The sequence below is a fragment of the Plectropomus leopardus genome, chromosome 10 (assembly GCF_026936395.1).
Source record: "Plectropomus leopardus strain MGB_pleo_1.0 chromosome 10, ASM2693639v1, whole genome shotgun sequence".
NCBI lineage: Eukaryota > Metazoa > Chordata > Actinopteri > Perciformes > Serranidae > Plectropomus > Plectropomus leopardus.
The window spans coordinates 26,773,016-26,786,388 of record NC_142185.1 but is presented as its reverse complement, the minus strand read 5'-3'; the positions used below and the strand labels follow the sequence as shown (position 1 = coordinate 26,786,388).

The window sequence follows — 13,373 nt, the reverse complement described above, 5'->3', positions numbered from 1 at the left end:
GTGATTAGAAATATTAGATTAGATAGACTTTATTGTCCCAGTGGGAAATTTTCCTTGGACTTCGATGTCTGTAGTATAAAAAACCCAACACATACACGTTGCCGTAGAGTAAAGTCAGCTCTCCAACTTCTCTATTTGATCCTCGTCACTTATCTGGATTGTCATATTTCCCACCCTGCGGCATGTCCATGAATGCAGCACAGTAATCGCGCCGCCTGTGTTCCTCACGCGGCGTCTCTCTGCGGCCATGGTAACACTTTCCTCAACACCGGACCTCTAAATCAACAATAAACATCTCAAACAGGTGCTTTTCATGCAGGTATGAGGATTATCTTCATGTTATATATGTTTTAAAGAATACAACGTTGGTTGTTTTTGTCTACATGCATATTTAACGCTTAACACATGCCGGGGGGAGATTAACTGGCGTTTATTTACTGCAACACGATTCGTTTTGTTTGCCATCTGTGGCCTAGCTGCAAGCTAACAGAAGCTAACGCCGGCATAAGACTGCGTGTAAACAAGAAAATAAGCTAATTTGAATATTAGCTTGATATAAACGTCAGGTGAAATCACAGCGGTATTAAAATGTTAACTTAAAATCACAGTCTCTGACACTAGCTAGCTTAACTAAAGTGCTTCGTGTAACGTTAGTGAACGCTAGCACTGTTATTATTTCTGATAGGCAACTGACTTTAGAGGTGCAACATGCTGTAATAAGGAGGATTTTTTATAAAATGAGGACATTGGGCTCTTTGATTAAGAAGTGATTTTTGACCTACTTTAAGGCTAGCTAACACGAGCCAACTCATTGTGCCAGTGCTCAGTCAAAGTGCTTAGCTTTCGTTTGTTTTCCTCCTTATCTTACAGCTGTTATTCAGGATGAATTTGGCAGACATATGTGACAACGCCAAGAAGGGCCGTGAGTATGCTTTGCTGGGGAACTATGACTCCTCCATTGTTTACTACCAGGGCGTCATCCAGCAGATCCACAAGCACTGTCAGGCCCTCAGAGACCCTGCACTCAAAGTCAAATGGCAACAGGTGAGCCCCAAAAAAAAAAATTATGCCTGCACCATCGTTAATAACATAATTAAAGCCCCTTGAAGCAAATTTGTGATACTGGTCCATGATAATACAGCTGAATTTGAATTACATAAGAGACTGTGACTGCAGTTCAGCACTGAAGATGTGATAATACACTTCCATTTGATGCCAACACTGATTATATTTTTTTAAAAAGAAAACAAAATAAGGATTGTTTAAAAAAAAAAGAGCTTTGAGGTTTCAATGCTGACGTCTCTGTTGACAGTGTTCTATGCTTGTTATATTGGTCTCTCGGTTTGATAATCCCAGCCAAAAGAAAATTAAAACCTACTGGGTAAATGCTGTTATGTCAAAGGTGTAAGAATTACCTGATATTAACAAAGTTTAGGTCAGCTTGCAGGACTCCCATTGCCCTCTACTCTGGGCGTGTCCAAAATCTGGCCCAGGGGCAGATTGTGGCCTGCGGAGCAATTTTAATGACCCATGGCTTGTCTTCCAAAATATACTACCATAAAATTTCAAATATAAGCCTAGTCCGAATTAATCGCACAGTCCTTTTTGCAAGCCGGGTGTGGATACACATTTTTACAAATAAAGGCCTGTCTCAATTAGAGGCTGTATAAAAACGGATGTATAAAACCGAGTTGTTAGCTACCTGCTGGAGATAACGTTTGTTAGCTGCGTATGGACATGCTACTCATAATGTTAACTTGGTAAGATTCTTCACAACTCAATCATTCAGTGAATTTTACTGACACAATGAGCCCCAAAGACGGTATTACTGGCATAGTAAATGAGAGGCACCCCTGCTCAACTCACTGACTTTAATTTACCACCATGTAATTGGCACCATAGACAGTTTATGGGTGGCACTAACAGGTATATGGGTCTTTATTTTCAAGTTAAATCTAATATGTTGTTGGGTGGCATGTTGGTGCAGTGGATAGCAGTGCTGCCTCACAGTCAGAGGGTTGGGGGCCCCCTGTGTAGAGTTTGCATGTTCTCACTGTGTCAGTGTGGGTTTTTCCGGGTTCCTGAGCCTCCATGCACATTAGGTTTATTGGTGGTTTTAAGATGCCTGTAGGTGTGAATATGAGCATAGATGGTTGTCTGTCCCTATGTGTCTACCCTGTGATATTCTGGTGACCTTTCCAGGCTGTATCCCGACCTGGGATAGACTTTTTATTCATTGTCCGACATTAAAGCTTTTTCCTAAACCTTTACAGACATCCACACATCCACGAGAACTGCTGTGTTTTTCTGTTCTTAGATGCAGCTCTGATAGGTTACTCTTTGTCTTCCTCTGTCTGTGTCCAGGTCAGGCAGGAACTGACTGACGAGTATGAGCAGGTGAAAGGCATCATGGGAACACTCGAGAGCTTTAAGTCTGAAAAGCCAGTTGACATACTTGCCCCTCAAACTGAGGAGAGACCCGAGGATCCAGCAGTGTGGCCTCCTCCCACCCCTGCAGAACACCGGTGAGCGTCTGTGCAGAAGTTACATCTTTGATCCAAAGCCTTTCATGTGCTCCCCATGTAGGGTTCAGTGTTACAAAATACATCTTTACTTTTTTCTAGACACTGCTGTCTGGTTGCCAGTTCTTATTTCATTCAAGCGAACAAGGCTGCAGTGTGTGGATATTTTGGTTTCTATATTTCAGCCACCTGCTCAGGCACTGATCCAGGCAACTTCTTTACTTTTTGGCTGAACTGATTGTTATTGATACGATCCAGAAGGTCTGCAGAGCAAAATGCCTCTATAAGGAAGCACTATGAAGTACAAAGAGACATATTTGCATAATCTTTTTCATCTCTACCAGCACACTGTGACTCACCATCTGGCCATTAAAGTGGACATGTTGAGCTTTACCTCTGCAGAAAACTAGCAGAGCTGGTTTAAGGTTGATGTCACTCTGCGGGAGCATCGTCGCACATGTTTTAGCACAGTTATTTAATTGCAAAGCAATGTGTTGTTTCTGTCTGCAGGTGTGTCTTTCTATTTCTTTATTTTTCTCATTTTTAATTTAATTCCTGTGCTTGTGTCTCTGTAGGAATCCTATTGCAGTGAAGCGCCCCAATAGTGCAGTGAAGCAGCAGAGGAAGGAATCTCCGGGTCTGCAGCATCGAGGACCAGGAGGCCGCGGTCAGGCCAACCCCAAACCAGACCGGCCGGGTTTCAGAGACGCCCGAGGCACAAAAGCAAAAGACGATAAGGTCAGACTGCAGCAGCTGATCGGTGGCTGAGTGGGCAGATAGTTGTACGCATGAGGTCCTTAAGAAATGACTCAGTCTGTCACCCCAAAAAACATTTTTATTTTATTTTATTTTCAGAGTATTGCATACAATCCTGACATTGCCAGTTTTTTGCTTTTCATTACAAAAAAATTAGAATAAAGAATTTAAGAATAAATAAAATAACATAAAGCAACATAAGATACAATCTTTATAAGTTTATATACATATATGTGTATATATATTCATACATACACTCCTACATGTACGTATATAAATACACATACGCATATTTGTACATAAATTCACCCACATGTACATATATATACATATATGCACGCAAACACCCATATACACATGCTTCCACATACTATGGAAAATACGTAAGTAAAAAAATATATATATATAAAAATGAATAAGATACAATAAGTATATATATATATATATATATAATTAAAACATAAAAATAGATTAAATATATATATACATATGTTTATATAAAAGATAAACAAAATAAATAAAAATGAAAAAGGATGACAATTGAACCTGCTTTTCTTGAACCGTAGAACAGGGATATATGGAATAATACATTTTGATTTTATATGTGTTTCTTATTCATTAGGGCAAGAAAGGGGTTGGAGACACACCAGGGGATGTAGAGCAGAAGAAGTTTGATGGCACTGGACATGACAGCGACCTGGTGGACTCACTGGAGAGAGATATTGTGTCCCGTAACCCTAACGTACACTGGTATGGCTGCATACACAGATTCTTACATGCGCCTTTATATGTTTTGCAGTCACATAAGTTTTTTTCTTAGCCCTGCTGACACTGAGTTCTCTGGATGACCTGCAGGGACGACATTGCTGATCTGGAAGATGCCAAGAAGTTGCTGAGAGAAGCGGTGGTGTTGCCCATGTGGATGCCAGACTTCTTTAAGGGCATCCGTCGCCCCTGGAAGGTACACACACACACGTACACACAAATGTACTGCTTACTGAGCTGTATATATTTCTTTTGTGCGCCTTTCTTTTTTTTTTTCTTAGAAAAATGCTTGAGAAATCAATAGAGGGTGATGAAAAGCTCACAATGTTCTGCAAACCTAAGATATGTTTTGAATCTGCTGAGCCGCTGACCTTTAAACAGGCTGCCATAGTGCCTTGCAGAATAATTTTGCAGACTCTTAACTCTATGTTGTAACTAATTTGTATGGTGCAACCTGTTTTTAAAAGTTATGACTCCCACACAGCACTTAAACTGCGCTACAGTTGAACCTGGCACCCCGGTCTGCTGTTCCTTTTCTCAATAATGACACTTTAATGCGAATGCTTACATGTGTTTGCGTCACTGACTTCTTTCATTGAAGTCCTGCTGCCTCTCACTTTCGACGTGAGTCATGGAGTTTCTTCTGTACCAGCCTCTGCTGAACTTCATCATGTGAGGTCTCTTCCCCCTGAGGCGCAGCATGTGAGGGTCAATACTTTATCACTTATGACAGTTGCACAGTGCCTTTCATTTTATCCGATATATGCATGCATAATTGCACTTTTTTTTTAGTTAGGATGAGCCTTTTTTTAGATGAAGATGCATTAAAGTAAAAGATTAATAAAGTAGTTTTAGAAAAAAGAATAAGTTCATGATTGTGTTATCTGCACAGAGTAAAGAGGTCTCTGCAGTTCTGTCATCCATGTGTGTGTGTTTGTGTGATAAAAGGGGAAAAAAATGAAAAAATAAACTGGGGCAGATTTAAAAAAAAAAGGGGGGGTTATATCCAAAACCTATATTTAGAATTCTTACAGTTCTATATTTAAAATTATCTTACAGAGAAAAATATTTATACTTTTTAGCACTTTCTTATGGTCATTTTCTTGTTTGTTTTTGTGTTTTACTCTTTTTTTCTGTTATCTTCAGGTAATTTCCTTAAAACTTTTTACTAAATTCTTGCTAAAATTTGGGTTTCTTTCTGTTGAGACATTTGTTGCATTCCTCTCTTGTTTTTGAAAGAAATCAAGCTAATTTGCTCAGGTTTCAAAGGGTTAAAGTGAGTTAGTGATCAGTCACCCTCATTCATGAACCACACATCGATAATAGCCTAATTTTACACATTATCCACAGTGATGATGATAAAGAAAAATAGAAATGCTCAGCAAAAATAGCATATTGTCAATATTTTAGAGCCCCTCCCCTGAGGTTTGCTGATCAATCAAACCTGCGTCAGTGTTTTATGTAGAAAATCTGTCTGCCTCATCCTGCAAAAAATAATAATAATGCATTTTATTTATAGAGCGCCTTTCAGGGCACTCAAAGACGCTTTACAAAAATATAACGCACATTAGTCTGTGTAGATTCTGGGGCGGCAGGGAACACAATTACAAAATGCTATTGATTCTGACGCTTGTCCTTTTGTGGTTTATGTAGTCTCCATAGCAACGGACAAAAAACAGATGCCGAAATGTCAGACATCAGAGCGTCAGTGATATTCCTGATGTTTACAGGAGACATTTGCGTCAGTGTACTGTGTGTGTCCTTTATGTGATTTACTTTTAAACATTTTGTCTCAGGGTGTGTTGATGGTCGGCCCTCCCGGGACAGGCAAGACCATGTTAGCCAAAGCTGTGGCCACAGAATGTGGGACTACTTTCTTCAACGTATCGTCCTCAACCCTGACCTCAAAGTACAGGGGCGAGTCTGAGAAACTTGTTCGTCTGCTGTTCGAAATGGTACGTTTATGTACACGCATGTGGCGTGTTTAACCTCACAAAACAAACTGTAGATTTAAATATTTTTTTAAGTGGCACAGAAAAAGTCTCTTCTTTTTCTTAGGCCCGGTTTTATGCACCGACAACCATCTTTATCGACGAGATCGACTCCATCTGTGGCAGAAGAGGAACATCTGATGAACACGAAGCCAGCCGCAGGGTCAAATCAGAGCTCCTGGTTCAGATGGATGGTGAGTGGAAAAGAGAAGTTAGGAGGTGAAAGTTTGAAGGAGTTTCTAATAGAGATATTTTTGGGGTTCATTTAAAAAAAAAAACTTGCACGTTCAAAAAAATTACAGTATCATATGTCATGAATGACACAGTAATGTGCATTTCCTTGTTTAATTGCGGTGTTGTGTGTTTTTGACCAGGTGTTGGGGGAGCTCTGGAGAACGATGACCCCTCTAAGATGGTGATGGTCCTCGCTGCCACCAACTTCCCTTGGGACATCGATGAGGCGTTACGACGACGGCTCGAGAAGCGTATCTACATCCCCCTCCCCACAGGTGACCTCATCGTCCACAGACTAACCTCATGATTAACTAGAGCACTGATCACTGTAGTCATCTAATAGAGGCTGAACACAACCATCCTAATAACCTTTCTTTGTGTGTGTGTGTGTGTGTGTGTGTGTGTGTGTGTGTGTGTGTGTGTGTAGCTGTAGGTCGTGTAGAGCTTCTGAAGATCAACCTGCGGGAGGTGGAGGTGGCCCCTGACGTGGACCTGGACCTAATTGCTGAGAAGATTGAAGGCTACTCTGGAGCGGACATCACCAACGTCTGCAGGTGCGTTTGGTACTTAGGGCTGCGTATCAGTACTTGGAAAGAAAAATGTAATGAAATGAAATTACCACAATTTCCCACAAATTTATTTATGAAGCCCATTATCACAAATCACAATTTGCCTCAGGGGGCTTTACAGACACACATTCAGATCGCTCTTTATAAGAGTGAAGTGATGATTATCAAAACATTTGTAGCTTCCTCATTAATTATGTGACACACATTTAAATATAAACAGATAATACCAATAATTATTTTAAAGTATGCAATGATTATTGGAGCGTGTGAATATGCTGGACATTATTTCTAATCGTTGCTTTAGTCACACGTCTCCTCACCACCATGTCCTTGGTGTGTTTCTCTCTGCACTAGCTACGCTAAGAATGGCAGGTATTTCATGTTGCCCATATCGTCTCTGCTAAGCTCCAGCTTGCATTATTTCATTGACCTTGAATGTGTGTGTGTGACTATCATCCACACACAACCTTCAGGATTTCAGCCGGTTGTGGCTTAATGATCACAGCCTGGAGTCTATTTTGACAGGAGCACAACTATTCATGTAGGGAATCAATAAAGTAGTTTAGGGAGCAAAAAAATAAGTTTTATGTGTGTGTGTTTGAACCCTCCTGCTCGTTCTACTCCCGTTTTTACATGCACATCAGGGATGCGTCCATGATGGCAATGCGTCGTCGAATCCAAGGCCTGAGCCCGGAGGAGATCCGAGCTCTGTCCAAAGACGAGCTGCAGATGCCCGTGACCATGGAGGACTTCACCCTCACGCTCAAGAAGATCTCAAAGTCCGTCTCTGCTGCCGACCTGGAAAAATACGAAGCCTGGATGGCTGAGTTCGGGTCAGTATAGAGAACTGCACCGTTTAGACTCACAGGGACCAAAACATTAAAAGGAAGTATTTGAAAATGATGAAAGCCTTGAAGACGACTTAGAAGCGTAGTGACCTCTAGTGTGTGAGCCGGGCAGCACATCAGGGATCAAGCTGATACCTGTGCTCATGTTCACATCAGAAGACAGGTGCCTTTGTGAGAGCATGATGAGAACTTTGAGTGGCTTCACTGCTGCCCTGTCACACACGCTTGCTCCGACACAATTGTCCATGTAGAGACTATCAATCGTCCAGCTGCTGACTGACTTCAGTGACCTGAGGAAGAAAGGGGAACTTTTAATTTAAAGAAAAGTAGCCTAATTCACACAGGTAGACCAGGGAATGCACTCTAGTTTTACTTATGTTAGGCCTTGTGCAAGAATTTTTGTACCCTCTTACTTTTTTTAAGCTTGCTTGTATTGTTTTTTTGTCAGATCCACTGACTAAACAACCACATTCCTCTTTTCAAATGTTTACAAGTAGGTGAGCGTTTATGCAATTTCATCATTTGGATAATCATTGTTTCTAAGAATGCTATAAAATGTTCTGCTCCATTCATGGGGAAGTTTTTCTCAAAAATATATTAGCAGTCTAAGTAAAAATGAGAATAACACACCTCTGAGCTTCACATCCTGCAGTCAGAAATGTACAGTGGCCAACAGGGGCCAAAGTTAAGACCTTGATTGATCTTAAAATGTCTTAATAAAGTCTTAAAAGTGCTAAGACATCAAAGGTACGATCTTATGAATCTATTTTTCTGACATTGAAAATGACACAACTAGCATTGCTGTCACCCAAATGTCACGTTTTATATTAAAGTAAATATTTGGGCAAAAATTACCCAGAGTCTTAAGTAATTGGTGTCAGGTCTTTTTATTTTCTTATTTTTTTCTCTCCCAGTTATAGTGAAATCGGTCTTAAAATGAAACCTGAAAACAACCCTTTCTGTAAATGTGGCAAACCAGACAAGTTTTCCTGAAGAATAAGAAAAGAACAAATCAAATCTGTTAGTACAGTGATTCTTGCACGAGGCCTTTTTGTCTGTATGTTTTAGCACTTTTAATGTATTTCCTTCATGAGCTCATGTGCTTACTACTGACTGAACACACTTGAAGAACCACAATGACTGTGTTATATGGTGTCAGATGATGTTTTGTGTTATGTTGGTGTGTTTTTTGTATGTTTTAATATTCGTTTTCAATTTTAGGTCTGCTCTAAGAATGTAGTCAGGCTAAAAGAAAATGGCCATCAGATCCATGGATTGTTTATTAAAGGATACAGTCAATTTATGCCTAAAATCGCGCCTAATTAATGGTTCCTTTATTTTATGAAAATATAGAATTGACCACCCAAATGTGAGTCAGGTTCTTAACTATGTTATTCATCACGTTGCATGTTAAATTTATAAATTATTCCATGATGAGGAGGTGATTGAAATTATTACCCTGAGACTTAATTCTTGGAAATAGTTTGACCAAAGAAAATCTCAAGTCAAGGTCGTCTTACCAGCTTTTTCATGGGCTTTAAACCGTCAACACCGCACCATCGAGACTAATCTGAATCTTTTTGAGTCCACACTGATAGTAGCCATGCCAACATACCTGTTTTTTTTGGGATTTGAATAATGGAGCAGAGCAAAGTAAAACAAACGTCAATGTCCGGAGATAGCAGCGTGTATCTTGTCTACAGCGGTCATCGCCGTTGTCGTTATCACTCCTTATTGGTTCTGGCGCACTGATTGACAACACTTGAAAAAGGCTTGAAGCGGTTGTTCTCCCTCCGCAGCATTCACTGGATCGCATTTAATTTTAACCAAAAAACAACCGTTTTATGTCACGATGCCAGACGAATCAGTCAGCGGTGAACTCAGCGGAGTGGGTGGATTCTAAGATCTGGATTCAGGGAACTTAAATCCAGCTTGAAAAAGAAATCTTAAAAATGCTACAGATGACATCACAACCTCTACATCTCCATGACGTCTGAGTGGACTCCATGACGACCACATGATTGACCTCGAGTTGGGATAGTTTTGTCAAACTATTAAGTTATTGTTTTGGTATGTTAAACCTGTGATGTCAGCTGTGACACAAAAATACTTTATTTTTTACGATATGAACAGTATTTTGGCGAAAGAGTAATTTAAAGACTCACTCGTGTCTTTAGATCCATAGCAGAAGCATTTTAAGTTAAATTGCATAGAACAATGTGCATATCTGTTTATGTATATTTGGGAATATTGAAACAGCATCATATGTACATCAGCCTGACTGTACATACGGGCTGAGCCTTGTTTTGTCAGATTACACTGTGCATCTTGTACTGTTCTTCATGGATGTCCTTGTTAAGATTTTTTGAGATTCACTCTGTCTCAGGCTGCTTTATTGTCCTTTATTTCCTCTGTCGCACTCGGTTTTTTTTAGGTCAACAGAAGAGCATTTGACATTTGAAATGTCTTCTCCATCTTATTACGTTTCAAATGTAGGACAAAATTGTACAGAGAATTCCTTTATATGACGGCTCTTACATTTTTTTCCCCTCTTGACAATTTGTCCTTTCATGAATCTAAGACTCATTTTACAGCAGGACAAGCAGTCTGTGTATCCCATATTTTTACTGCATTGCATTGTAAAGATGTAAAGATTAGAAACCAAAAAGCATTTTCTCAAGCTTCTCTGTCTGTTATCAGAATCCCAATTATCTTTTTATTAGCTTTTAATTTTGATGAAATATTTAGCTGTTTTAAAATAATTGGCAGCACAACCGACCCCCCAAAAACACACATCATTTATCCTGAGTACAGTGAAGGAATTTTTAACAATCCACTTGTCCATTGTTAGGCATATTTTTCATCATGTAAATATTCATTTATGATGTTACAATGTTTCTGTTTAAACTATTTTAGAGAATTATTTATTCAGTTTTATGATCATTTTTGAGACTGTAGTTTGTGGCTCTGTTGAACTGTAAGGCATTACACAGAGAAGTGTTGCTATTATTTTCTAAGATCTCTTAGCCTACTATCATAAATTGGGTCGACAAAATATTAGAAACACTTGTCTGTATACGTTTATATTTTCCCAGAAACCCCGTCTAACCATCTCAGCGATTTCTGGAGTTCTCCAGACCTCATTTCAGGTGTCCGTGTGATATATGGTCTCACTTTAGCGTGAGCTCCAGGACTGTGGTGAGGAAGGTTCCCCAGGCTCCGGAGGGCCTCGAGACGGTGGAGAAGGACCACAACCGGTGAGAGAGGTGGAAACTGGCTTTCAGTCTGTGTTGTGGTAATTTTAATAAGTGATGGATGTATTTTTTACATATGTTTATAGTGAACGGAGACTGACCCTTGAGGACCAAAGAGACCTGGATAGGACAGGTAAGGACTAATAAGAATACGTCCTGTCTTATGTGTAGATTCATATTCTTTTCATGGAAATTTAAAATTTGTTATGCCAAAGATGGCCAATATAAACGTTAACAAAGGTGGAAATCAAGTAGGTGCGTTTGCTCTGTTAACCCTTTGAAACCTTGATCATCATTGCTTTTCTTGTGTTACGCTCGGACACCTTTCACAAGCATTTAAACCGTTAAAACCCAAACAGACTGATTTGATCTTTTTTTGAAAACATGGCAAATAGCCAGTGAGCTATGTGGCAAAAAATGTACCGCAAACTGCAAGAAATCAGTAAAAGGTTTAAAAAAAAAAGACCTGAAAAAAAGTAAGAAAAAGAAATAAAATTATTAGTAAATAATGATAAAAAAGGGGAAAAAATACTGATAATGTTATTTATAATTATTATATGTTTAAAATTATGTTATAGGAAAAAAAAATCTTCTTAAGGGGTCAAATCATTTCCTAGTTTGTTTGTTTTTTTCTTTATTTTTCTTTTATTTTGTAAATTTTTAGGTAATTTCCTGGCAATATTTTGGCTTATTTCTTGTGAAATTACTCATTGCCCCCTTCTTATGGTCTTGAAAGAAATTGGGTCAATTTTCTCAAGTTTTAAAGGGTAAATGTTAGGGATACATGATAGCATTGGTACAGTAGTGTTGGTAGATCAAGGCTTTAAAATAAATTATCAGCATTGGCCTAAAATGAACATTTCTGACGATATGACAGGCCGATGAAATGACGCTCTAATCTGCAACTTTAATCAGCTGATATGGGTCAGATTTGCCTCGGTAGCCACAATTGTCAGGATTGTACACAGAGCATCAACCAATCCTGTTAAAGTAGGATGACTTACAGTTTAGCTTTAAAACGTTACCTAAAAATAAATGTGGCAATTTCCATGTAACCTAAATTGAAGTAGTTTCAATAATATGAGAAGCATTTTATTTTATTTCTGCATCTGCCGTTGGAAATTTATTTCAGATGTTTCAATCCTGCTTGATCTTCGACAGGTCAATTGTTTGAAAAGATTGAACCGCGCTTAAATTTATACATATTGCATACCAATAGGCTGACGAGCTCTATGGTTACATGTGTGGTTTACCATCTGAACCACTCAGTGTAGTAAAACAACAATAAATTACATAGGAAAAAAATACATATGGAAACAAAAACAACAATGTCATGGCCATATTACAAAATAAACAATTTCAATCAATGCAATGATTATATCAGGATTCTTGATACCAAGATTCATCTTTACATCAAAGTACTTTATATTAAGTCTAGATCATCTACAGTGTGCAGATTTGACCTTTTTCCTCATGTACACTGCTTTTTGACTGCCTTGCACCTTTGTGATGTGCATATAACTACCCACTTTCAACTTGCATCTGCCTTTGGGCCATCATGACAAGAGCAGGATTAACATCATGTTAATCCCACAGGAGAGTCTTGATGTTCGCTAAATCTTCTCTATAGCTGCATCTAATCATCCGAAATTAGTTGAAAAATATCTGATATCTGATCGACAAAAATCCAATATCCTGCATACCCAGTTATTGTAGTTTAGTTTTTAGGAAGGTTGCTTATAATTTGAGTATGTTCTTGTGAGAAAACCTGATAATGCTAAAGATGCAACAAATAATTAATTAGAAACAATTATGAAATTAACTGCCAACTAATTAACTGATAACTTGACACCATGGACTGTGACTTGATTTCATTCATAAAGATCATATTTGACAGATAATAGCCCTCCCAGTCCCTTTTACCTGTTTAAATACCATCACTAATAATTAAATCAAGTCATTCTAAGGCAGAAACAGCCTTTCAGTGACAAGATGGGAGCTGCAATCACTTTTTGGCAGGTTGAAAAAGTCCATTTTATGTGTTTCATTGTTGTATTAATAAAACACGTGTGCAAAATAGAAATAAATCACACACACACTTTAAAAACACACACACATCAATGTCACCTCCCAGGCTCTGTACACGAGAGCAAACATTTTTGATTACATTTTTCTTTCTGTGACTTTCAAAGGACCAGAAAATAGCTGTGTGCCAAACAGCCCCGGTCTCCCCTACTCAAGCACAGCACTTGATTAAATATACTTTAAACCGCCGCTATTCTCACACAAAACCATGCCGAATCTTAATTAGACTTTTGGAAAATCACTTTATAGTCATCTTATTGATCAGTGTCGATAATCACCGATGCTATCCTTTGACAGAATATAAATTGATGATTATGTGGCTGCGGGCTGGTGTGCTGCGTGTCTCCAG

The 13,373-nt window shown here is 38.8% G+C and overlaps 1 protein-coding gene across 2 annotated transcripts; it reads left to right on the top strand.

Moving 5' to 3' along the window:
• Positions 1 to 164: 164 nt before the first annotated feature.
• Positions 165 to 10,060, top strand: katnal1 (katanin p60 subunit A-like 1). 2 transcript variants are annotated; one of them, XM_042494944.2, is made up of 11 exons: positions 165 to 319; positions 871 to 1,044; positions 2,365 to 2,525; positions 3,098 to 3,260; positions 3,901 to 4,028; positions 4,134 to 4,239; positions 5,840 to 5,998; positions 6,102 to 6,228; positions 6,409 to 6,543; positions 6,696 to 6,822; positions 7,482 to 10,060. In XM_042494944.2, exons 1-11 carry the CDS (start codon positions 314 to 316, stop codon positions 7,678 to 7,680), a joined length of 1,485 nt encoding a protein of 494 aa, XP_042350878.1. In that variant the 5' UTR covers positions 165 to 313; the 3' UTR covers positions 7,681 to 10,060. The 2 variants fall into 2 exon arrangements, with proteins under 2 accessions (XP_042350878.1, XP_087939558.1); XM_088083432.1 differs by lacking the exons at positions 165 to 319; positions 871 to 1,044 and adding an exon at positions 1,675 to 1,760.
• The last annotated feature ends 3,313 nt before the right edge of the window (positions 10,061 to 13,373 follow it).